This window comes from Catharus ustulatus, chromosome 10, assembly GCF_009819885.2.
Source record: "Catharus ustulatus isolate bCatUst1 chromosome 10, bCatUst1.pri.v2, whole genome shotgun sequence".
NCBI lineage: Eukaryota > Metazoa > Chordata > Aves > Passeriformes > Turdidae > Catharus > Catharus ustulatus.
The window spans coordinates 10,310,870-10,336,990 of NC_046230.1; the positions used below are offsets into that span (position 1 = coordinate 10,310,870).

Genomic DNA, 26,121 nt, shown 5'->3' on the forward strand with positions numbered 1-26,121 from the left:
ACGGAAGCCCGATGGGGCCGCGCAGGCTGCGTTTGGCGGCTGACCCGCGGAGCGCGGCGCGGTGCCGCGGTGCCTGACGCGCTCCGGACTGGCAGCGCTCCCCGGCTCCCTCTCGCCGCACCGGGTGAGTACGGACCGCCGGGGTCTGGCGGCAGCGGCCCCAGTTCCGCTCGGAGGGCTCGGCCTGCCCGCACGGCCGCAGCCGGCCCTTCGCCGCGCTTGCAGCTGGAGCCCCTTCAGCCCGTGTGCCCCGCTCTCCGCGGGCGCGTGTCCGCTCAGCCCCGGCCCCCTCAGCGCCCGTCCCGCCCCGGCTCCCGGCTCCCAGCACCGCCCTGGCCCGGGGCCCTGTGCTGTGCCCCGCTGCCGTGGGATCGCTGCCGTGGGGTCGCTGCCGTGAGGGCACAGCGGGGTCCCGTTCGGCAGCGGAGCGGCGCCGGTGCCGGGGCTGCACCCGCCCGGGGGCCGAGGCCGCGAGCTCCGCGTTCCCTCGGGCGCTGTCGGCTGGCCCGCCGTGCCGGGCCCATAAAGGGAAGGAAACACCTGCACCCCCTCTGTTTCCGAATGAGTGCCGCCACAGCGCAGCGAATACTTGGCTGTTCCAGAAAAATGGTTGTCAGAGTGACGTTTTTCTTCGAACGTTCTCTAGTATTTTGTTTCTTATTAAAAAAAATAAATTGAAAGTATTTTGTGTCAAAACATTCTGCTGGAGTAAAACCTGAAAGAATGCAGCCTTTGGTGTTTTGTGATCATAGGTACATTTTGTTGATGTCATCCCAGTGCTAAGGAGAGGGACCAGTGTATTGTGTAAGTTCAGCACCTACAGCTGTACTGTGCAGAGCAGCTTTCCACGCTTAGCCTATGCCTGGTGCTCCTCTCCCTCAGATTGTTCTGTTCGTGCGTTGTTACTTCACAACCTCTCTGGCCTGTGTTCAGTTATAGGGCCCCAGAATAGGGCCCTTCATATCCTTAACTTCACTCTGCGTCTTCCTCTTCCCTTTTTTACTTATCCAAGGGTATCTGGATGCTTGCCAAAGGAGCACTTTATAGTTTATGTGCACATGAGCAGAGGATCAGTGAAATAGCCACATCAGGAACAAACAGTAATGGAGCTGGAGAAGCTACAGTTTGGTGTGGCTTGTAAAACCTCCTCTGAGCTCAGTGCTGACAGAGCTGTAATGTTACCAGAGCTCATCCTCTTGTATCTTGGGCTGCACGCTGTGCAGAACATTCCGGGTTGCAGCACAGATATGGCCAATGTCTGATTATGGCCAAAATGCTGCCAAGCAGTCAGCCCTCACATTTGTATGCGTTGCTTCCTCCTCATGTCCTCTGTTCTTGTTTAGGAGAGGGAGGTGCTCCTGTGTCTCTCTGAACATGTAACCCATTTTCCATAACATTTTTTTTTCTCTCTTGCCTTATTGTCCTGTGGATTCTTTCCTTCCTTCCTTCCTTCCTTGCTAAATGCTGTTAATGCTTATTTGTACCGTAGCTGTTCTCTGTCTATTTGTCCTGTATATGTGATTAGATTTTTATTGTCTTATCATTCTCATACTTCTATTATCATGCCTCTTTAAGAGGTGCCTAGTTCTGTAAATATCAATTTAAAAATCCTCATTTTCCTGATATATTATTAATGCTTTCTGTAAAATGCTTTGTGTAACAAGGACATTGCAGAGCACATAACTTTGGTTTGTTCAGAAGCTTCATTATAAATGTTTTATCTGTTGCTGGGATCTCACTGTTTCTTGTTTTGCTGTTCTCTTGTGTATCTCTTGAAGTCACTTTGACAGCAAATCCAGTTCACAGTGACACAAAGTAGACAAGAATAGGATGATATTGAGGTGTTACATCTGTAGTGCTGGCAAGTGCTGCTAAACCCACATAGTGTTATTTAGTTTATAAATACTTTGTACCGCTGTCTGGTTCTGTGTAGGTTTTGCCTTGCAGCTGGAAAGCAGCAAGCAGACTTGTGTCCAAAAGCCACACCAGGCTGTGGGGAAGCTGTGGTGCAAACACTGCTGCAGGGCAGGGATACTTGATCACTAAAACTGGAGTCAGCCAAGTGTTTCCAAATGAGAGTGAGCAAGCAGGGAAACACCTTTTGTCACATATGAGCAATGAGTGTGCTTGAAGCTGTTGCCAGTCAATACTCTGGGTACTGTAAGTTCTTAAAATTTGGACTCTCTCTTGACATTATGATTTCTGTGAGATCAGGAAACGCTTTACTGATCACAGACAATATTTGAAATGAAAAGCACCTTTTGGAGTGTAGAAATCTCACAAGACTGTGTATTTTGCTCATGTCACTGGCTGATCTAGCCAATGTCTTGCAAGAGGGACAAATCTAGTTTGTAAAATCAAAGGGCAGGGATGAAAAAACTCCATGTGAAAAGGTTAAAATTCTTGAAGTGACAGATGCTTAAGCACCTCTTGACCTGTTCTAAAGTGTTTATTCCTAATTAAATGAGTTGTTCCACTTTCTTTCACTTGATACAAACAGTGGGAATTAATAGAGGTGGAATAAATGTGCAGCACTTCAAGTATTTCCTTTAAAACTAATTTTTTTGAAGTTTACATAGACCTTTTGAGTTTACGTAGAACTTTTTTTTAAGGTTACACAAGTGGCTTTTTTGCCTGCTCCCTGATCGCCTGTTCTCCTGCTGTGCTACAGTGGCACTTGGAGATTATTGAGATACTTTGTTTGAACTGTGGTGATAGGCAGGCTTGTGAATAACAGTGAGGCTGGCAGGTTGGGCTGCCAGGTGATCACATCTTGGGTATAGTCAGTGTGTGTGCATTCGTGTGTTACACGATCCAGATCCTTCTCTGTGCCTCTGTCCATCATCTGAAGGTTATTCAGGGTTTTATTGATGAATGTGGCAGTATTGCTTGTGTGAGATGGTGGGAGGGAGGGCTCCTGGGCTGTCTGACCTGCCTTGTGGCTGCTCTGCTCTGAGGCCTTTTGCTCTCTGAGTTCTGCACGTTCAGCTCAGCAAAGTGCACGTGCAGCGACAGACCTTGCTGCTAAAAATAGTAAAGGAATGTAGTTGCAATTTTAGCGGCAAACCCTGCCTTTTTGCCAGGATGGGTTACTTCATTTAGGGACCTACTTAAGCAACACCACTCATAGATTTTGTGCTAGAGTAAGCCATGCTTCACATAGGCAGGTTTGCCAGGAAAGCTATACTTATGTGTTGTGTGTGCATGTATGTATATGTCTAGACAAACTGTTTTTCTATTCTAACCCTAAAAAACCCCATCATCTCAATGTGAGCTGTTGACAAGTCCCCAGCTGTTTCCTGGATGCAAAGTTTCCCACAAGCAGTTCTTGCAGCTCAGTGTTTCCTCTGGGAGCCCCTTTCCAGCCCCTCTCCAAATGCAGCTTCAGGGTGTCTCTTAACCCAGCCCATTACCATTATCTGGCTCTGAGCCATCAGCAAGGCCCACTGGCCACTGCCAGGTAACCAACTTCTCCCTGTCTGAGCTGAGGTCCCTTTCCAGCCACCCCAGGCACAGCTCTAGGATTTCTTCTTTTCTAGACCCTAAATGTAACTTCAAACTCCCAGTTACCTTGGTCTTTGACACAACTCCCAGCCATTGCATTAGTTTCTCACAGCCCAGTTTCTAAGAAACTCCTCCACTGCTTCATTTGAAATCCCACTCCTTGTCTAGGAAAATGTATATATAAAGTATTGGCAAACTCTTTCAAGTTTAAATAAAATTTTGTTCTCTCTCCTCCTCATCTTGTATCAGTTCTGCAAAAGTAAGATGCTAATTTACAGAAAAATATAGAACTGAGAAGTTTAAAGAATTGCTGCACTTGGGAAGGGTTATGAATATTCTCAGTTTTCAAGCTGATTTGACAGGCTGTTGATAAAGAACTTTGTCCTTGTAAGATGGGGTAAGATCTGGGTGACTGACAGTGAGCAGGAGGCTGCTCCCCAAGCTGAGTCTTTTCTGTTATTTCCTGTGCCTCAACATGCAGTTTTGTGAGACTTCAGCCATTTTCTCCACCACCAGTATACTAGATTTATGTAAATGCAAATCAATAATTTAGATTTCTCACCAATCCTGAATAGATTTCCTATCAATCCTCCCAATTCTTTGATGTGTTTATTTATGTTTCTATTTCTGCCAGCCAGGGCAGTACCTTACTTGCAGAATTTCTGGGTTGGTTTGTTTTCTTTGATTTTATTTGTCATGGCTCAATATGAGGACCCTTAATTTGAGCATTGTCTACAGTATTGCTTTGTTCTTCTTTCATTGCCTGCACCTCTCAGCACTTTGTGCCTACACTTCCTATGAATTTGTTCCATTAAATAAGACTCTTCATTTAGGATCCCCCACTTCCCAGATGATCTTTACAAAGCATCTCCTTTCCACATCCTGCTGGGCTGCAGTCGGGCTCTGAGCGCTGTGGGTTCCCTTGGCAGGATGAGCGGGGCCGCGTTCCCGTCCCCCGCTGCCGAGATGGCAGAGATGAACCGGCTGCAGTACGAGATGGAATACACCGAGGGCATCAGCCAGCGCATGAGGGTCCCCGAGAAACTCAAGGTGGCTCCTCAGAACTCTGACCTGGACAAGGACACCCAGGAAGGATTTCCAAATGCCAGTGTAACTATGCAGGTTCCAGAGCGGATTGTAGTGGCAGGTATGTTGGCATCACAGTGAAGCTGAAAATTTAAATTTGTTCCCCAGATTTCTGGATGGAAAAATGTATATTGATATGTCATTTTTAAAAGAACAACCTAAAATGTTTGCTGCTGCTAAAAAGCTCTCTTACTTGTGAAGTTTTTTAAAATGTTTCATTTATAGCTTTGGTGTAGCTTATAGTGGAGATAGCTGATGAATTGATTATGAACAGAGGGTTTAATTGCTGATGTTTCATCTTACTATGTTATTTTTGGAGGAAAAATATACTAGTTTTTTATTTACACCTGATTTTTAGTAATTTACTGTAAGCTAAAGTAACTATAGCAAATTTTGGGGATGGACTTATATTTGTCATGCAAAATGTGTTTGATTTTAATCAGAATGCTAATTTTGTTAAGAATCTGTCTGAGTGGACTCTATCAATATTACTTTAGTATTTGTGGTTATGGGCTTTACAGTGACAGATCCAGAAATGCTGAAGGTCTAACAGTTTGCAAAATGTGTGACATGCATATATTTTATGCTTTCATGTCCCTTTTGCAAAGACATCATTGATAGGACTGTCTTGAGTGCTCTCACTTGCACAAGTTTGATGTGGTTCAGGGTTACTCAGGATCATTGTCCTCAGAGAAACTGCTCAAACAAGTGCCAAAGTGGTCTTTGTGAGCACTTCAACAGTTTTTAGCATACAAGACCTGTTAAAGAAGGTTATACTTCATCATTTGGCATAGGCAGGAGAAGTTACTGCTGTGATGTCCTTTTGAACGTTAATGATTGGCCTTCAGGCCTCAGAACAATTTGCTTTCTATTGACAACTGATGTTCTTGCAGGTAATAGTGAAGACATTCCATTTTCCAGACCAGCAGACCTTGACATTCTTCAGTCTACTCCATTCAAACCACTGGCATTGAAAACTCCTCCCCGTGTTATTTCTCTTAGTGATCGACCGCTAGATTTTTTGGACCTAGAAAAACCTCCACAGCAGACACCTCAAAGTGAAGAGGCCAGTACTTATTTTGCTTTTTCTATAGATGAGAAGCATTCTACTAAAGAAAGTGAAATGACCAGTGATTTCTCTGCTGTGGTGCAGATCAACTTGGTGCTGACATATGTTGGGAAAATACAAAAATATTTTTATTAGCCGTTTATTAGTAGTCTGTTTAGACTTTGAAGTGGCAGATGGCCTGGGATTGCCATGCTCAGCGAGCTTACTCAATACTGACAAAAATAAAGTCATAATTAGAACTAATCAAAATACTTCTAGCAAAAAAATCCTTGTGATGAAGAGAAAGCTGCAAGGTTTGTTTTTTGATTTATAGAATGTCACAAAAATGTAAGATTCTTGTAATGTGTGCAGTTACACATTGCGTGTGTGGTTAACTTCTGGACTTCATAGCCAGATGATATAACACCACACAGAATTAATGAGTTTTAACAAAACTCTGAGGAAACCAACTTCAAACAATGGTGTAACATTGGCATCCAGGTGAATAATGGCAACTGACACTTTAAAAATGGAAAATTGTTTATGAAGCTGCATATTCTATAGACTTATAAAATACAATAGAAATCTATTTCTCTCTGGTGATAGGAAGCAGTCCCAGAATGCGTAAGGCTGGAAGGGACCACTGGAGCTGATCTAGTCCAGGCTCCCTCAGCAGGGTCATCCTAGAGCATGTTACTCAGGATTGTGTCCAGAGGGCTTTGAGTATCTCCAGAGAATATTCAAAGTTCAATATTCAAAATGTTGGCTCATAATTATGACATCAGGTCACACAGATAGGTAACAACAGGATTGCAGTAAGTTTGGAGCTTGATTTTACATGTACCAGCATCAGATCTGTCATCGGTTGTTTTCCTCCTAGTCAGTGTGAAACCCATGAAAATGTGCCCTTGTGTGAGAGGGCAGAGCTCCGTGCCCAGTGCTGTGTCTGGAGCTCTGTGGCTTTGATGTGTCTGTGCTCCGTGCAGGTGCGCTCGCTGGGAAGGCTGAAGAGAGAGCGCTCCATGAGCGAGAACGCCACGCGCCACAACGGGCAGCTGGCCCGCAACGACTCCATGTGAGTGCAGCTCTGGGACACTGCCTCTGCTCCTTACCTCCTCCTCATTCCCTTTTCCCAACTAATGGTTTGTGTGTTGTCATTTTAACTATTGTAACACCCTTTTCTTCTTTTCTGTGGGTTTTGTTTAGGGAGGTGACTTCTTGCAGTGGATGGGTGCAAGTGTTTGTGGCCTCACCAGTTACCAGGAGTTGTTATTTCAGGAGATTTTTCAGTTTCTGAATTGGTATAATATTCTTTTCCCCTGAATTTTCAGGAAATTGAGTTCTCTGTTCATCAAAATGTTCCCAGTTCTCTCACTGTTAATATTACAATGATTTTCATTCATAGGAGAGGAAATACTTTTATTTCCTCATAAATATTAGAATAAGTAATTTTTCTGTGGTGTCACTGTGCTTCATGTATTGGAATCTGTGAGTATATATATCTTTTCTGACTAAAATAACAAAGAGCATTTAGAATTGGAAACTTCATGTATCCGTCCAAGATACCAGTTCTTTGGGTGCCTTCTGAAGACATACATGTCTGTAAATTTTTATTAGATATTACAGTCTTGTATTAATCATAGCTTGTTCTGAGTGACAGCATCTTACCACCTGGAAATAGCTGGTTTTGCAATATAACACTTAGTAATCTTTTGTATCCGAGTTTTAATAAAGCTGCCATAAGGAATACTTGCCTTAGGAAAGGCTTTAGATTGAAGATTTGAAAGATAGGCTTCACCTGTCCCAAAGTAGACTGTATAACACTATTGCTAAATCACCATCAAAATAAATTTTCAGTAACTAGAGGGAAACAAGTGCATAACCTACTTAGTCAACCTATTTTTAGTCTAAAGTAGATCAAGTAAATTATGCCCTAGAAATGCCTGTTTCTTCTATTTACATCAGGGGCACTAGGAGGTACTATGTGTACTACCTGTTAATAAGGCTAAAATGAAATGTATTCTGATGCATGTTCCAGACATGTTATACTTCTCTTTCTCTTCCAGATATTCATGGAAATACTGTTTAATATCTTCCTCTTCTTATTTGATCAGACTTTTGGTTCATACAGGTTTATAGACTGCACATGTCTAGGTGCTCAGGTCTGCAGAGTCCCACACCTTTACTGAGCTGGCAAAACTTAGATTCCCATCTTTAAGCTCCTGATCAGCTCAGTCTCTGGGTGTTCTACCAGCCTCCTTGCTGTCCAAGTTCCCTGTGGTGTCACGTATCCAGTAATGTCCCCTTGGGCTGGGCCCACAATAATGTCACTTCAGAATGGCTTTCTCTTGCTGTCGGGTAGTTTGGACACAGCACATGCTGGAGTATCATGGTCTTCATGTGATGGAAGTATTTCTCCCTTTGATGCTGCCAACTCTGCTTTGGCAGTCTTTGAGTACTGTACTTAAATAAAAATGCAGTACATCACTTTTTTTTGAAAGGAGAAAACAGATGGTAAAGAAATTCTTGCAATTTCTTGAAATTGCTTTACGCTTGATACTCGTTTTAGTTTAGCCTTCCAAAAGTCATAGGCCATGCCAGCCATCTGAGAAGATAGTTAGATCAGCTCTGCCTGTAGTTGCTGTCAGATTTCTCGTGCTTGGATATTTCTTGAATCTGAAAATCCTAAATTTGTAAAATTCACTCGTGCTTTGCTGTCACTCAATAGTTATATATAGAATTACTGGGTTTACATGGTCTGAATGTTATTTGCTGTCACAGTAGTTTAATCTGCTATCAATCCTTCAGAGGCTTAGCAATACAATAAGCACCTGGAATCCTGTAAATTAAAAAAGGCTGTGATCAAGGAACATTTAACTGGCAGCTGGCGTGACTCACTTTATCATTTACAAAAACCAGGAAATTATGACACACCTGGAGATTGGTTTTCCTTACTTGATGCACATGCTAGTGCTTGATAAGGTCTGTCAAATAAATCATAATTCCAATGCCAAGCACCTTCTATTGTATCTTTTTGATTGATCCAGGATCTCTTCTCTTGCTTGTAAGATAAATAACAGCTGGATGATATTGAGCCTTCTGATCTGTATTCTTTACTACCCATGTGGAAGATATCCTTCTTCATTGCAATATTCTGCACTTCTGACCTGCAGATGATGTATTTTAGTAGAACTTCATTTTTCTCTTGTCCTCCCAGGTGCTTGTTTTCTTACGACAAAAGTTAAGCTGTGTCTAGTGTTAGATCATCTGCTTTGAAATCACAGAGGTTCCTAGAAATGGCTTCTTTCTCTATCATAATTGCTTCTTCTGATTCAATATGATGCAAGGAAAGAAATCACTTTGAACATGCTATGGCACTGTGATGCTGAGTCTGACATTTGTCCCTCATCCAGGTTTTGTCACTCTCCAAGTGGAGAATGTGACTTTGTACCTGGCTAAGTCTCAGGAGAATGTTCTAGGAATTCAGATTGTAAAAACACCACAGGCACAGTGGAACCTGTGTGGCTCCCACAAATGCAGGAAGGCCAGGCCTTCTGTACTTGGTGGAAAAGTAAACTCTTGGCTCTTGTTTCCTCACCATTTAAGCCCTCAGGACATATGGTGTAAACTGCAAAAAGAAATTACAAGTTTCATGTAAATTTAATTGTGTAGCTGTTGCCTCATATCACCTTGAAATTCCTTTACCATCTGGAAATACTAATTTATCAGTTAATTACAAAAAATACAAGAAACTAGCTGCTCCTAAAGTTCTTATATCCAGTGTTGTTGGCTGAAAAAATAGTTTACTTCAGCACTAACAAATGCTGTGGTGCTCTACCTTGACAAAGATCAGCTCTTTGTTTTTGTGCTTCTGTTTGGTTCACATCTTCTAATAGAAAAGTAAGTCCACATGGGCTACTCATATGCTGTGATGAAGATTGAAGAGGTGCTTGGAGTGCTGCCTTTGAAAAACCTTTGTTTTCAAAATATGACTAAACTTCTCAAGTTTTAGTCCAAGACACTGTTGTCCTCCTTGGATATAATATTCAGATATACTGTGTGACATTCCAGTGCTTGACTTAGAAAGTGACAAAATTAAACTATTCTGGAATAGATTGTGCAAGTGAGAGTTGGCTGGGCTCCCTATCACAGTGTTGTTGACGTGCACAAATAGTGGTTTCTCTTCCATTGTCTTTCTCTTCTTGTCATCCAGTTGCATGCAGAGACAGTTCTGAGGATTTTTTTGGCAGCTGGCCTTCACTAAAGTCAGTAATGCATTTCTCAAATGCTCTTAGAAACCCTGGGACTAACAAGTACCTGCTGGTACAGTAACTGTCTGTGTAGCAATAATGACAACTCTCTAAATTGCAATCCCTCTATTTCTATGGATGTTTACTTAAGAGATTACAATTATTATTCAAGGTGGCACAGATCAGATACTGTCCCGAGAAATAAAATGCCACGGTTCCAGTCACCTCTTTCGACTAAGGATTGCACGTAAGCCTGAATGTTACCTGGTCTATGAAAAGCAAGAGTGTCTTTAATTCTGTAGCTCTCTGCACTACTAATATTCTGACTAACTACCTAGTTTAGAATATAAAATTTGAAACAGCTACACTGAATGTGTGGTTTCTAGTTTTGCTCCAGGGTTTCTCAAACTTGTCCAAATTGTTTCCCTCTGTAAAGAGCACAGAGAAAAACACCTGGCAGCCAAAGAAAGGGACAGTTACATTTCAGAATAACTTTGTGTGACACTTTGTTCTTTGGCTGGTTTTGAATAGCAGGAGAAACAAAGCTTTTTGTTACTTATTGCCAGCCAATGCTGAATGCAAGGATTCCACCTGTACTGGAAATCACCAAACCACCAAATGTGCATGGAAAACTGAGCAGCACTTAACTTTCCTTTTGCTCCAGCCCTTTCCTTAGAATAGCATATCTTTCTGGAGAGTTCAATTTCAGTTTGAGAAATTCTGTTCTTCATGCAAGTCATGGAGGAAAAGATGATGATGTGCACGTCTGTCTATGTGCTTGAATTTAAAGTAACCTTAATTAGTTAAATCTGTTAACCTCTCATTTGATACTACCAGAACTGCAAGTCAGAGAAATACCTGAAATAAAGCCTGTGTATACCACAAATGCTTTGAGAAGGTTTAGGGGAGATTTCTGCTAAACTAAAAACTGCATATAGCAAAATGCTACAGTGCTTTTTCATAGTAATGTCTGTAATTTCATCTCATTTGTTTTGGTTCCAAGCTCTGGAATTGACTGGTGTCTGTAACTGGGGAGGAATAAAATAAGTGGAGAATTCTTTTGAGAGATGAGGGACAAATTATACCTACAACTAAGACTATTCCACTAGGAATGGAGGAGGGAAGGAGGATAGCCACAATGTCCAATGATAAGTGCTCATACTACATATAATAAAATTTCCTTATGGCAGAGATTTTTCTTATGTTATCTGGGCTGATTAGTGTATCGGGTAATTGCTTCATAATATTTCTTCTCTAATGTCTCTGACATTTGTGTAACATTCTTTGATTGAGTCTGTTCAATGGAACTTTCTGCCCCACTCAGTTTTGTGATCTTGCTGCCAGCCACGTGCAGAGCAGCTCTGTTCAAAGTAAGAGCAGCCACAGAATTCTGACCCAGCTAGAGATTAACCAAATATCAAACCACCTTCCAAGTACTCAGCATCACTGTTTTATTAAAATGACAAGGTCAAAAAGATTGACATTTTAAATCCAAAGCTGTTGTAGCAAAGCACAAGTGGCAAGGAAATGCATTGAATTATGGGTGCTAATCTAGGGATGAAAACTAACCCAAGGTTTAAAGGGTACAGTGGCTTGCACTTGTTTGCATGTGTGTTAATATTTACAATTAAATAAACACTAATTAATTCCTATTAAAAAGCATCTCACCTCTAATAAAATTTCCAGATTTAAAAAATCAAAAATTCTTGCTGTGTGCAGGAGAAGTGAATAGTCAATTTGAATGTAAAGAAGCATGAGCAAATCCTAGGCAGTTTATCAAAACTGTTTTCTCTCTGATAAACAAGTTTGGTATAGTCCAAATGGCTGTGTTTGAAGTCCAGTACTGCATATTTTAAATAAGATTTTTTTCCATCATAGCCAACAAGTTATATCATGTAATTTGTTGTCACTGGGATGTGAATTTTGTACTATTTTTGGAATTTCTTGCAGTTTGCCTTTAAACTTGTTCATGTGCAAATCAAAATATGTCTTGATCACAGCTTCCAAAAAATTTTGTTGAAGGGATTCTGGGTGAGATTCTCCTTACTGAAAGTGGCTTGTATTTTGAAAAGAGATGATGTGTAGGATTTTCTTAAAATGCCAGTGCTTGTAAAAACACTCCTTTCATTGATGTCAGTGGGGACTTGAACACTGACTTCAGCAGGTACAGTTTTAGCTGTACAAGCACTTTCTAGGACTAACTTAACAGCAAAGCTGTCCTTATTACTACCTGTGTTTGTTTCTGATGAACATGTGTAAATGCAGCTCATAATCCCCACACTACTCGAATTTGGGACTGTTACCTTACAGTGGTGGGAGAAGGGTAAACCAAAAGCAAGCAATAAGCATTTTGGAATGGTGTCTATCTGAAAAGCTTTATTTCATTTAAAATCTGACTCTAGTATTTCTCTCTTCATTAACTGTGCTTGTACGAACAGTGTGACCCCATCACTGCAACAGGCTCGTGTCTGTCCTCCCAATATGTTACCTGAAGATGGAATTAATCTTTACTCTGCTCGTGGCATTTTGTCGTTTATCCAGTCTTCCACTCGTAGGGCTTACCAGCAGGTCTTGGATGTGCTGGATGAAAACCGCAGGTGATTGGTTGTCACTGATTCTGCCAGCTTCTGCTGCTTTGTTTTTCTTTTCTCCTTTTTAGTGGAGTTTGGTTTCTGTTTACACAATGATGAGATGAAATTATTTGCTTTTGCTTTCCTTTGCTTTCACTATTCATAAGCAATTTAAATGTCCAAAATTCACATTTCAAAATGCTTCTGTTTCAAATGAAGAATTGTTTTGGTTTCCTTCCAAATAAAAATCTTAGTAGGAAGGGTTAGCCTGTGGCTGCAAGGGGTTGTGCTGTTCTGAGATTATCAGTGTATTCTGCAATTAATACTTGACCCTGAGCCTGCAAATTTACAAGCCTTGTCTTCTGCTTCTCTGTTGGTGAGCAGTGGTGCAAATCAATAAGATTGGGTTGATGATGTCATAAAGCATTAAAAATTGTGTAGAAACAGGGTAGAATATTAGAAGGCACTGTAGACTACTTTGATAATGTGTCAAGATTTGAAATTGTTATGGCTTATATTTATATATATGTTATACATATGTTATTATGGTTTATGGAATAATTCTCTCTGGTGGCAACATGACTGATGGTAGCCACCCTGGATGCTGAGAGCCAGAAAGGCAGGGGACACTTAGGAGTTGGTTGTTCCTCTGATTATTGCTGTCTGATTTTATGGATAACCTGACACTTGTAGAGTAATGAGCCAGAACAAGCCTCATGGCAATCCCTGTATTGCTATTTCCATTCTCTTCAGTGGAGTTTTGCTCACTTGGTGTATCCTTGGACTGTGGATTTGGGATTTGGAAGCATTCCAAGACTGGCATGTTTAACACTATAGAAACATTCCCAAAGACTAATAATGGCACTATTCATTAACCAAAAGCAGTTTCCAGGTTAGTTGCATGCCAGCACAGAAGTTCAGGTTAACAATTGCACAGTCTCCATTGTAGGGCTGCCTCAGACCTCTGGGGCTTGCCAGGAGATTGAATTAGTGGAAATAATTGATAAGAACACTGGGAGGAACTGCTCATGTCTCCTGCATCCCTTCAGTGTGGCCTGTGCCTGCAAGTTCTTTGAAATTTGCTGTCTGCCTCTGCTAATATCTTAGCAACACACTTACTGTGTGTAGTGTGAAGTTTAAATTATTTGCTTTCTAGTTGTTTTGGTAATGAAATGTGACTATCAAGCCAATCTTACTGTGAATGTCTGTGTTTGCAGTCACTTTCTAAACTGGCACCTCCTGTAGCTCACCATGTTTGCTGACCTGACAATACATAAATGCCTATATTAACATTCCTGACTTGTAAAGAACTCCAGTCTTGCTGGCCTTTGTGTTAAACTGGGGGTCAGAAAAACAAACAAAATTAGCTGCATAGAGTCCCTTGCAATACTGTGAGTTGAGTGCTTAACTAATGAATTATTTAATCCTGTGAAATGCCAGGCTGTAGCTGTTAAAATTTTCATGCCTATCTATCAACAGTTGGACATCAATCCTTTTTTTAATCTTATCAATATTAAAATTATATAATTGTTTTGCCAAATTAAAGCTCCCAGATAAGAAGAAATTGTACTGTCTATGAACAGTAGCACTTATGGATCTTGTGCCAAGAGTCCTTGTTAAAAAGTAGATTGGAGCTACAGCCCTTTTCCCAGTCTGCAGTGAAACTAACAGGTTTTATTCCTGGCTTCTCTTACGCATGTTCTTGCCTGTGTTTTCTTGGATTCTGAAAAACAAATCCATTTATATACATACACTTTCAACTTAGTTCAATTATCAGAAAAAATCTAGCATTCTGAATACTTCAAAAGCTGCATTATTTATCCTGGTTTGAGTTAATTTTTGAGGTGTTCTTACTAACCTTCCTAGAAGGAGTGGGAAACCTGTTTCTAGTCACCTATGAATAAATAGGTGCTAAAATAGTGAACTTTTCAATAAGGTGAAAGTGTATTCTCTGTGGCTGGGTGTTTAGACACCCACCACTACAGCTGGCGTGGGAATGTGAAATTTGGATGATCCACTTGCATGGTTGCAAAATATTGTTCATTTTAAATTGCTCCAAACCTGCACTCTGTTCTTTTGCTCTGTGTAATGTGCTTTCTATCTCAAAGCCTTACTTATTTTAACATTTTATGCTTAATACTTGAAGAGATCTTTTAAAACTAAATCTGGCTGTGTGTACTCACTGGAAATATTTTTAACTTGTTTTATAGCTTGTCTTTTTTTTTTTCCCAAACATTTTCCAATCTACTAAAACTGCTAACGGTAGGTGCTGATGGTACTGCTGCAGATAATGAGTTATGCCTAGCTCAGCCAGCACTGCTCACATAAAGGGTTTTTTAAATGATCACAATTTAATGATCACTGTTTACTCTTGCATTTCCTTCAGCTTGGACAAGGACAATAGGTCAGTTTTGGTTTCTAGTTCTAACCATTTTTCTGTTTCAATTTCTGTGGAATGACTGTAGGGCCTACCCCTAGTGTCCTTTAAAGACTGATCTTTTATGCTTTAGGCAGCAGAAGAAAATCTGAAAACAAACCAGCCAAACAAACAAGCCCCCAAAAAACTCTGTACATTTAAGGAGATTCTAGTGATGTCTTAAATGCAGGAAAAAGAGACAATTTCATATCTGTACAGACATGCTGTACTTTATCTAAACTGTTCTTCATCTCTTGAGTCAGTACCTTTTATTTAGAAGGAAAGAGCATGGCAATTTATGATTTCCTTTCTTTAGGATAACCTTTTCTAAAAAGACACTGTTCTTTTTAAATGCTAAACTTCACCCACATAATCATATCCTGAGGTTTTCTAAGATCATTTTTTATATTGAGAAAGTTAATGGTATTTTTCATTGTAGAAATAAAATGGGAAGTGAGTTAAGACCATCAAAGAAGGCTACACTTGACTCTGGCCTGGGGTAATCAATTCTCTGTTGATATAAAAAAATAAGCAAATAGAAGAAGTGGGGCAATATTGTGGTATTCCTTTTGGGTCCACCTGTAATGAAATAAAATGTGAACTGTAAGGCAAAGGAAGAAATCACCTGCAGCTTCTTAACAGCCTGGCTGTATTGGGAAGTGGGATCAAAGACTTTAGTTTAAGTTCCTGACTTGCACAGATTCCCCAGTGCTCTGGGTTTGTGCCTTGCTGTGGCCCTTAGCTGTCTCCAGGCCTGTGGCTTTCCTTGGGAAGGGTAATTGTGAATTAGGATTGATTCATTCTACAACAGCTGTGAAACTTTGCCAAAAGATAGCAGAGAGGCTGAATTTAGAGAGCACTTGAGACTGTTGTTCTCATTACACAGAATCCAAATGCTGTCCTGTGTCAGATGGTAGATGATGTGGAAGTGCCTGCTGGGTGCTGGCACTGGCATTCATAGATCTGCCAGTTAGTTACAGGTGACCTAAGTTCTGTGACCTTCTCCATAGCTGCTGTTTGCTCGGTTTCTTACACTGTCTCAAAGTATTTAGTTGTAGCATCTGTCAGAGAAGATTTTAGACCAGCTGAATTATTTTTCTGGTTAAGAATAGTGCTTTTTTGATAACTTTCTGTGAGGTCGTGTGCATTTTAGGTAAGAACATTCTTACATTGCATGTGTCAGAGACTGGGTTTTGTGTTTTGTAAAACACATCAAGCTGGCCTAAGTGCTAGAGAGGAGAACATTGTGGTGTGCACTTGTGCTAACTAGACTAGGACCTGGTCCCAATGAAGAGTTATCAGGTAGAGTTTGCCAAGGCTCCTAGAGCCTGATCTTTTGAAGTGAAGCTGGTGGCTGTGACATTTTTGCATGGTTCTGGCTGGTTTCAGGCCAGGCCACAGCCTTCTCCCAGCCACCTTGGCACCAAAGCTCTGCCTCCTACACAGACCTGCTGGAAAGATTTTCATACCTCGATTCTCTTCGTCTTCAGCTTTATAGCCTGCAGATACATGGGTTAAATGCATAGTGCAAGTATCTCCAGTTGGCATTGAGAAAATGGGAGAGATGGAAAAGAGATTTAGGCTCCTGCAGAGTTTGTTGCACACCTGTGATATGGAACCCTATTGCCTCATTACAGAGGCACTGGAAACATGTAGTGCCAGCTTGTCAGAGGCTACTGCTGCTGCTCACATCTGCTGGGAACTGCAATACAGGAACTCCTCATTGCAAACTTCAGGTATATTAGAAAGTTGCAGAAGTTGTAAAAGCTCTCCTTTCTCTCCTCCCTGCCAGAAAGAAAAGGGAAAAGAGCAGCACTTGTAAGGATGTTCAAGACATCTTCTTGAAGCCTGTAGTCATTTCTCCTTGGAGAGATCTACCTCTTTTCAGACTATACATGGCCCTCAGACTGCCAGCCCAGGTTTTCTGAATTACATCTAGCATAGATGAATACAGGAAAGGCAAATCTCCTCTCTCCCTGCAGGGAATTAAAAGGGGCTTTTTAAAGTATGTGTAGTGTATTTATTGATTTCCTGTTATTGTTGGGTGAGGTTTTAGATTTGGGGGGGTATTTTTTTTTTGAACCTGAAGCTTCCCATGTTTATAAGGCTGATAAATATTCACCTTAGTTTCTATTCCAATCGTTTGTCTTCTGTAAATGAAGCTGTTTCATCAAAAATTTGCTTACATGTCTTAGCTGCAAAAACATTCAGTGTTGATTAAATTTGAGAGAAATATGAAATGCAATTTACAACAAAATATAGAAGTTATATTGAAACAGTATATATGGAAATATTTTGATGTTCCTTTGTTCTTTGTGGTTTACCTCTTATCTCTTGTTTGTCATTTCCTGTTTCTGTCTTGTGCTTTCAATCTACAAAATCCTGCTGTAGGCCAATGTTACGTGGTGGGTCAGCTGCTACCACTTCCTCTAACCCTCATCATGACAACACCAGGTAAAGAGCATTTTTTTGTTAGTCATGACCCACTAATTCTGAAATTCAGATTTCTCTTTCACTCTTTCCAGTGATGTTATTTTGAAACACAACACTGATTTTTTGCTGCCTCTCAACTCTTGAGACCTCTCACGCCTTTATTCCTTCCTCCTCCAAGTCACTTGCCCATATCTCAGTTACTTGGCCAATACAATGTGCTGCAGAACTCTGGCTCAGATTAATGCTTGAGGGGAGGCTCTTACACTGCATGAGCTGTGTAGTTCAACTATTTGCTATTTAATAGGGAGCTTGCTAGAAAACTTGGCCTTACCTCACTTAATTTGGAGGTGCTCTCAGCCTTGTTTGTTGGTTGTTGCTGGAGGCCTTTTCACTGCCGATGTCTTGGCAGATTGACATCATTTCAGTGGAACTGGGTAAAAGATTGACACATAATCCCGTGGTTAGGATGATGGGGAAAAGATAGTCCTTTCACATCAATTTTTCCCATTTGCCATTTAGACTGCAGTGTTTTCATGGAAATGGAGGTTGGATTTGTATTTAAGTAAAAACTGGATTCAAAAAGGTGATTCTTCTCTAATTCAGAAATTCGGTTTCTGAAATGATCCAAGAGATACCTCAAGTGTTTTTTTGCTGGCACCCTCTTGATTTAATACTTGGAATGGTTTGCAAATTGTGGAGCAGCAGTGATACACTGTTATGTGAGCTGTGTGCATCTCACTGAAATGCTGACACTCCCTGCCTTTCCCACGGGAGGGTGAGGGACAGCTGTGCTGTAGAGCTGGTGGAATTTTCTAATTTTTTGCCATGTACTATTAACAAAAAGAGAGCTACAAAAAGACCCTCATCAGAAATCTCTTTGGTATTCAGAGGACCTGTAGAGTAAGGAAAACAGTCCCGACTAGGGCAACTCTCATGTAGAAATAGCAGTTCTTATTTAGAAACAAATTATTGATGGGCAGTGATAGCTGGAAACATGACAATTTACTGGGAGAAGAGAGTCTGCTTGGGCTGTGGGCATTCTAGAGAAGTTTCAGAAAAGTGATGGAAGAATCTGCAGTGCAAAAGTAGTTTCTGCACTTAGGAGCATTCTGCAAGCTCCAAGAATTATACTCATATTCTTGTTAGTTCAAGTTGATGATTTACTGTCATTAAATGCTTAACGTTCTTTTAGGTGTTTTTGCTTCATTTAAGCTGTTTGCAGCAGTTGTTCAAGGGTCCTAATGAGAAAGGAAATCAAGGGGAGCTGATATTGGAAACCTTTATTCTTTTTTAAGACAGAAAGTGAGAAGCTCAGGAGTAGGTGGAAGACCAGGAACTACTTTACCTGTTAGTTGTTGGAAATTAATCTGGTTAAGACCTAGCACTTGGATGATCAAAATACAAACCTCTGTAGACTCTCTGCCACTTTCAAACTGATAATAAATGTTGTGTATTTATTTAACTTGTCCTGGAGTTGGAATAATGCTCTTTCTGGATTGCTGCATTCAGAAAACTGAGAGTGCCCTGGGAACAAACTTTGTAATGCACACAATGTTCAGCAAACAGTGAGCAACTCTGCACTGGGCTTTGTTTTCCAGATTTTCTGCCTAAAATACAGAGATTAATGTGGCTGAGGTTTGTAATCTCAGTGTCCATCCCCTTGGCATATTGAAGTAGGTACTGAGCATAAGACACTTAGCAAGTCCCTGGTTATTTCTACTCTTGCAAGGTCTCTTGCAACTTTGGTGCTTTAGGTCAGGCAATGTTCAGGTTTCATGAATCAGTAAGCTGGAAACAGTATTTTGAGGAACTGTGTGTTAGCAGGAAGTTTGTCTGTGTGGAGAATTCTAATTGTGGAGAGCAATCAACCTGAATTTAGTCAAGCACTTCTCTACTTCATGTGTTTGTGCTTTACTCAGTTAGGATCGTATTGAAATGCAACTGCATAACAGGTGAAAAAAAATTTACAATTCTTGTCTCCATCACCACCAAAATATACATCTACTAGCATGTTGATAAAATATGGTACTTGCTGATCTGCATGGCTGAGACAGCTGAGCCCTCTCCTTCATTTGATAGATATGGTCTCTCCAACTTTGATACCACAACGCTCGAGGGAACACCAGATGACTTGACAGTTGTCGATGCGGCCTCCTTAAGAAGACAGGTATGTAAAACACGGTTAGGACAAAGCTCTAGTGGTGAACTGGGGGAGGAGGTTTTCTTTTTGACTACAAAGGTACCCACAACAGGCAAGGCAAAAGCTCCTCTCTGTGCCCCTGCTGGACTGCCCTCACATACCATGTATTGTTCTCGGAGTCTGGAGAATCTGACTCCATTTCTGTTTGTAAATAATAAGGACTGCAGGATCTGATCACTACTGATTGAAGACAGAAAGTCAAATTATCAACCGTTTAACATCCGTTTGAGATACTAATTCTACGTGGTTATTCAGAAGCTTCAGAAGGTGTAGCAACTTTTAATGAAATATTAAAAGCTTTTATTTGTTTTTAGATAATCAAACTTAATCGCCGTCTCCAGCTCCTGGAAGAAGAGAACAAAGAGCGTGCTAAGAGGGAAATGATCATGTATTCCATTACTGTAGCTTTCTGGCTACTCAATAGCTGGCTTTGGTTTCGGCGCTAGACACAGCTCTCAAAGATTTACTAGTTGAAAACATAAACAATTTGCAAAATTCCTTGTTTCTGTTTCTGATTGTATGCTGTTTTTTAATGAATACACTGGAAATTTCCACCACAGATAAAGGCTCTAGAATTGCAGTGTTAAAGGGACACCTTGTTCATTTATAACGTATTTAATAGATTTGCATTGCAAATGCTGCAGTATCCTCCTTTGCATGCTTCTGTGTAAACATGGACCAGCCCATGGGGAGTCTGCTTCGTGCAGTGAGTGATCTCCAGGACTAACCACTGGGGGTTTTGTTGTGGAGCGAAGAGAACAAAGGGAATGGGTTTGGAGAAAAAAAACAAACAAAAAACAAAAACAAAGGAATAAAAAGTCATTTTTATTGTTCTGTTGTTAGATGCAATTAAACAATTGCACTAGTTTTCCTTTAGTCCAAGTGGTTTTGAGGTGTGCCATAATCAAGGAGTGTGTCCTGTTTCATCAGTATGTTCCTTGTTTAAGTATGTGTTCAGGTTCAGTAATAAAAGGAATTCTTTGCTAACATGCAGGTTGTCCAGAAGTGTGTAATATGTTTTTTTTTTTTTTAGGTTACTTTTGCAGATGTTTTTCTATAAATTACATTTTTAAGCAAGTTAGTCTGTGAGTGAGCAAAATATTATGGAGTACAAGATTTTGGTGTAGTATCTTTAATAAAACTCTCTCAAAAAAATCCCAACCCTGAACCATTGTTTAATATAATTTTAGAGAATTTATTTGAGACTTTATGTAAACTGTTAGTCTTTGAAGTAAGTAGTAGCAGTGGCCTGAACAGCTCCAAAGGTGGGCTTGTGCCAGTGCAGTGCAGGCTGTGTGCTGGGGCTGGGGCCCAGCCTGGGCTGCCCTGATCCCGCGGTCAGTTTAAACATCCCCTGCTCCGCCTCGTGCCCCACCTTGTTTGCTCGGTATTGTCACGGGGGTGCTGAGCGAGCTCCCGGCGGGCCCCGGCACGGCTGCGGCAGCCGAGCTCCTTCCCCGGGGCGTGCGGAACTCCTGCCAGCGTGCGAGAGAGCGACAGTGCCAGCACAGCGCTGCTTCCCAGGGACCCTTCCTGAGCACAGCGGCACCTGCAGCCGGGCAGGATTCGGGCCCTAGAGGGGCACAGCGGGTGAAGAGATGGTGAAGCACAGGAGCAGTCGGGCTGTGTCAGCGCTGTCCCCGCTCCCCCCGCAGCACAGAGGCCCCGGTCCCCAGGGCTGTCCCTGCACAGGGGACCCAGGGGGATGCTGGGCTGTACTCGGGACACGGGCAGTGCTCTGGTAAGGACAGGGAAGCCCGGGAGCAGCAGCATGAGAATGTCTGAGGATTTGGATACAAGTACTGCGGGAATGCTGCTCTCATCCATTTCCTGCGCTGTGGGGTCAGAGGGGCTCCGTGTGTGGCTGCTGCACTGCTGTACAGGCTGCTCCACTGCTGTACAGGTTGTTGCACTGCTGTACAGGTTGCTGCACTGCTGTACAGGCTGCTGGACCTGCTTCCTTGGCTTCTTCCGCAGGGCTGTGGCAGATGTTCTTTCTGAGCTTTGTTTTCTGTGTTCTGTGACTACTGGGACCTTTGCTGTGCATGTTTTCTTACCGTGAATGTTGAAGCGTGTGCCTTTGTCTTTTAGTAAAGACGATGAAAAGGGCCAGGCCTGCTTTGCACATTTTCTGCATTTTCATGAGTTTTATACCATGACCTTTGCACTGAAGGTGTACTGTATGAACTCTGATGGTGCAAACGAGGGCTGAGAGATGTAATTGTATAGGCGATAGTCAAAAATAAAGCTTCTTTTAAGTGCACAAAACCGGACTTTGTCTTGCATGTGGGAATGGAACTCAAAAAAAAGCTTTTAAAATGCCACCACCCGAGGGGCCGCCAAATGGGGCGCGTTAGCTGAGCGCCGCTGTCCCCCTGGAGCTGCCCGGTCTCACCGCGGAGCTGTCCCGGGACCCCTGGAGCTGCCCGGTCTCACCGCGCCTGAGGGTGTCACTCGAAACGCTCCGGCGGCCCCAGCCGGAGCCCCGGCGCTCTGCAGCCCAGTCCCCGTCCTGTCCCGTGTCCCCGGGAGCCCGGGCCCGGTTCCGCCGCCCCGGCCGGGAGCGCTTCCGCCCGGAAGGCGCGGGGCGGAGCCGCCGCTGCCCGCACCGCCATGGCCGCGCGGCTGCTCCTGCGGGCGGCGCGGCCGCTGCTGGCCGGGGCCGGGCGGGACTCCGGGCTCCGCGCCGCGCTCAGCACCGCGCCGCCCCCCGAAAAGAAGCGCTGGCTCCGGGCGTACCTGGAGCTGCAGCGGCTGCAGGCGCCTCCGCAGCGGCGGTGAGCGGCGGCAGGGGTGGGCGGGGCTCGGAGAAGGGCTCTCCAAAAGGGGGAAATTAGAACGGGTAGGCCCCGTCTCGTCGTGCTTTGGAGCAGAATGGGTTGAGCTCCGCAGGTTGCCATAGCCCGGGTTGAACGGGGCAGGCAGACGGGGATGCGGAACCGACAGTGTCTGACCCCCGGGATTTAAATGCTGGTTTGGTATTCCAGCTCCATTTCATTTCTCGTGCCCTTTCCAAAGGCGCGGGCGGGTAACGCGTTCTGTTCCTGAGCTGGTTCCCTTTCCGCGCCCGCAGGTCCGAGAAGCCCAACTGGGATTACCACGCGGAGATCCAGGCCTTCAGCCACCGGGTGCAGGAAAACTTCTCCCTGGACCTCCTGAAGACCGCGTTTGTTAACCGCTGCTACATCGAAAGCGAGGAGGCGAGGCGCCGGCAGCTGGGGCTGGACAAGGACGCGGTCGCTCTTCAGCTGCAGGACAACAGCGCGCTTGCGGAGCGGGGGCTGCGCTTCGCCCGCGCTTACCTGGCGCAGTGCTTTGAAGGCGCCTACCCAGAGTTACCTGCAAAGGGCGTAGAAGCACTGGTTCAATTCCTTACCAGTCAGGAACTTGTTTCTTATGTGGCTCAAAACCTGTCCATACAGGAGCTGGCGCTTTGCAGGGATTTTCCTGTCCCACCGGACGTGCTGCACAGGACGTTCCTCGCCGTGATAGGAGCCCTGCTGGAAAGCAGCGGGCCCGAGAGAACCGGGATCTTTGTCAGGGTGCGTTCATTAAATGCGGGTTTGTACCTGGATGGGGAGAGATCCAGGGAGGTTGGCCGAAGTTTGACAGTACCTTTAACAAGACAATTTAACATTGAGATCTGTTGGTGATGATGGGGTCAGCTGGGGTTTTGGAGGTTGAGGATTTTGGTAGGGTTTTTTTTCATTAAGAAGGCTGACCAAGTACATAAAATCACACACTTTGGTTTATGATGGTGATATTAATGTTTGCTGAAAGTTGGTAAGGGAAGGCTTTATATTCTATGCACTATACTGTCAGATTAATGAAATTATTCCATCTGAGATTTCATATATCTACAATTTTTAAAAATTCCGTTTTCTGTAAACAGGGATGAGTTCACAGGTTTTGCATGTAGGAATGCAAGCCCCTGAAGATTGAAATTCAGTGTGACAAAGTAGTTTCAGCAGCTATTGTTGTTTCGGTCATCCTTTTCACTTATTTTTAGTTTTGCAATAGAGAAATGTTTGTTAAAATGTTCTTGCTGATACAAGACCACTGAGAGTTGTCTGTAAGAGCAAGGAGCTGTTTGCAGACAGGAGAGTGATTCAAACAGGTGAACGACCCATGGGTGTGCACATTCCCTTGTATTGTCACAGCTCCTCTGCTGCCACAGCTCGTCCCTCAGGCTGGAGCTGTCCCTTCTCTGGGTCTGGGGATGACTTTGCCCCGGGCACAGGTCTGTCAGTGGTTGAACCACAGAGACTCTGAGCACTGGGATGGGGCACTGAGGCAGCAGCTGATTCATTTCAGCAATTCATAGTCAGTTATTTTCTCTTCATAGTGTATTTTCATTAAGAACAGCACAATCTGAAGCCATTAATTGTAACTTCTAAATGTTCTTGTTTAGGACTTTTTTATTCCCCAGCTGATTGGAAAAGACCTGTTTGAGATCTGGGAAGTTGTAAATCCTATGGGCTTACTGATGGAAGAACTGACCAAGAGGAATATCTCTGCTCCAGAACCAAGAATTACCAGGCAGCTGGGAGTCAACACGGTTCTGCCAGTCTACTTTGTTGGGTTGTACTGGTTAGTGCAATATTAATTTAAAGTTAAATGGGTTTAATTGGAGGAGTGGGAAGGAGGGAAGATGGTCTTTTACTTTTCTACTTGTGCTTTTTGGTCAAGTTGTTCCAGAAAAGAAACCTGATAGTAACTTCCATATAAAATGAGCCATTTAGGCATTGGCCATAGCTCACTGTGGTGATACATAAACAATCTCTGATTAAGGGATCCAGAGGCTAAATGAGAGCTTGGGTGTGTTGTGAGTGACCTGACACAGGAACTTTGGGAACAGCATAACTGCATGGCTTTGGAGGGACCACAGCTGTATCCAGGGCTTAGGCAAAGCATAAAGAGCCATCAAGGGAGGTGGGATGGAAGAGAGACTCATTTTAAGTGGTAGAGAAGCTTTGAAGTTTTAAAATCAGCAGCACTGAAAGTGGGCCATAGGAGTGTGTGTGTCCAGGCACAACTTAGGAAGTGCCAGTTGTCCCTGGTGCATCTGTGTCAGATGTGGCCAGTGCTTGTCTCAGTCCCGTGCCCAGGAGTGACAGCGCTGCTGTGGGGCAGGACAGAATCCACATCACTGCTGCTTTCCTAAAGGAGCTGCAGATGAACACGTGGGAAGGCTGCCTTGACTTGTTCTGCTTTACCCTGCTTTGGTCTCTGTACCTTCTAAGATGTATCTTATAAAAAAGAAAGGAACTTTGATTGTTTCTCTTCTGGAATCCCCGGTGTCCCTTCATGAACTGCTCCTGTTTAGTGCTCATAGGTGTTTGTCAAACAGCCATGAGCACGTAATTCAAAGCAGTTTGAAATGCTTCCATACCAGGGGAGGAGAAAAGACAAAAGCGCTTCAGTTCCTGTTTAGGCTAATCAATAATGAATTTGCATATTTTTATCAGGGCTAACAAATTCAATGCTGTAAAGGATCAGTGCTGTATTAGGAACCTGAATGAACAGTGATGTTCTTCCAGGAAGTGGACACATTTCTGAAATGAGTTTCCATTACTGAATATACAGTTACTTACCTTTGCTGGAAAGACCAACAGCAATCTTTCCATTGTGTTTCTAAAGAAATCAGTGTTCGCAGACATTGGAGAAAAACCAATGTTTTATTCACAGTACACAGCACTGCTCAGGGTTTCATGATGGAAATGGTTGTAACTTCGTTTTTTTTCCCCAAGTGATAAGAAGATTTTAGCTGAAGGCCCTGGTGAAACATTGCTGGCTGCAGAGGAGGAGGCTGCACGTGTGGCACTGCGGAAGCTCTATGGATACACGGAGAACAGGAGACCTTGGGATTACTCGAAACCCAAACAAGGACTGGCAGCTGAAAAGGCAATCAGCAGTAACTAGACGCTAAAAGACGTTTCTGGTGTATCTGTCTTAAATCAATGGCTTCCATGCTGAATATAGGTGTATTTGGAAAAGCAAAATAGTTTGTTTTTCTGGTCTTCAGTGCTTCTGAATCATATATGGTGTTAAATAAAGTCTTTTCCTTTTGCACGATGTTTAATGTTTGATCATTTTCCTAAGTGTAACAGAAGTGCCCTTAATCTGAATTTTTGCCTTTTGGCTGAGAAGTTTTTCTGTACATCACAGGAGACCATTTTTAGTGATGTTTAATAACGTGTGACAAAGTCTCACTGTACAGGAATGGTTTTCATGAATGCTTCCTTGGAGATTGTTTGGAGAGGCTTGTTAATAAGCTGACTTGAATTAACATATGTAACATCAGCCTTTGGATTGCATCTGGATTGATGTGTCCTTCACCTTGTGTAAACATCAGGTGTGATGATGATTCTGACACCGTTGGGGATTCAGACTTCTGAAGTGTCACTGGTTTCATCCAGATTTTATTTGCCATACACCTTGGTTTTTATTGTTGGAGTGTGCTCTGAAAGATTTATTTGTAAAAATGTCTGTATTGCAAAATGAGAAATAAGTGAAAATAAGGATCATGAAGTCCTGACCCTAAAGAAATTGGAGAACATGATTTCATGATAGGTGTAAGATAAGCTTTTTCTTTTTTTCTCTTTTTTCTCTTT

General features: G+C 42.7%; 2 protein-coding genes across 8 annotated transcripts; both read left to right on the forward strand.

Annotated features, from left to right (window-relative positions):
* Positions 1 to 20,496, forward strand: MFF (mitochondrial fission factor). Of its 7 annotated transcripts, XM_033068536.2 has the most exons (10): positions 6 to 124; positions 4,434 to 4,651; positions 5,484 to 5,656; positions 6,625 to 6,713; positions 10,061 to 10,135; positions 12,327 to 12,485; positions 14,845 to 14,862; positions 17,266 to 17,328; positions 19,387 to 19,474; positions 19,822 to 20,496. In XM_033068536.2, exons 2-10 carry the CDS (start codon positions 4,435 to 4,437, stop codon positions 19,951 to 19,953), a joined length of 1,014 nt encoding a protein of 337 aa, XP_032924427.1. In that variant the 5' UTR covers positions 6 to 124; position 4,434; the 3' UTR covers positions 19,954 to 20,496. The 7 variants fall into 7 exon arrangements, with proteins under 7 accessions (XP_032924429.1, XP_032924430.1, XP_032924427.1 ...); XM_033068538.2 differs by lacking the exon at positions 10,061 to 10,135 and having other exon boundaries at positions 1 to 124; XM_033068537.2 differs by lacking the exon at positions 14,845 to 14,862.
* A 1,624-nt stretch (positions 20,497 to 22,120) lies between these two features.
* Positions 22,121 to 25,584, forward strand: MRPL44 (mitochondrial ribosomal protein L44). Its single transcript, XM_033069162.2, has 4 exons — positions 22,121 to 22,284; positions 22,581 to 23,049; positions 23,919 to 24,097; positions 25,258 to 25,584. The coding sequence occupies exons 1-4, from the start codon at positions 22,121 to 22,123 to the stop codon at positions 25,427 to 25,429; spliced, it is 984 nt and encodes a 327-aa protein (XP_032925053.1). The 3' UTR covers positions 25,430 to 25,584.
* The last annotated feature ends 537 nt before the right edge of the window (positions 25,585 to 26,121 follow it).

Excerpts from the sequence above, each read along its gene's own strand:
- MFF (XM_033068536.2), top strand. The coding sequence starts at position 4,435 with ATGAGCGGGGCCGCGTTCCCGTCCCCCGCTGCCGAGATGGCAGAGATG. Across the intron at positions 6,714-10,060 it reads CTGGCCCGCAACGACTCCAT|GTGGCACAGATCAGATACTG; the intron begins GTGAGTGCAGCT and ends TTATTATTCAAG. Across the intron at positions 10,136-12,326 it reads CTTTCGACTAAGGATTGCAC|TGTGACCCCATCACTGCAAC; the intron begins GTAAGCCTGAAT and ends TTGTACGAACAG.
- MRPL44 (XM_033069162.2), top strand. The coding sequence starts at position 22,121 with ATGGCCGCGCGGCTGCTCCTGCGGGCGGCGCGGCCGCTGCTGGCCGGG. Across the intron at positions 23,050-23,918 it reads GAACCGGGATCTTTGTCAGG|GACTTTTTTATTCCCCAGCT; the intron begins GTGCGTTCATTA and ends GTTCTTGTTTAG. Across the intron at positions 24,098-25,257 it reads TACTTTGTTGGGTTGTACTG|TGATAAGAAGATTTTAGCTG; the intron begins GTTAGTGCAATA and ends TTTTTCCCCAAG.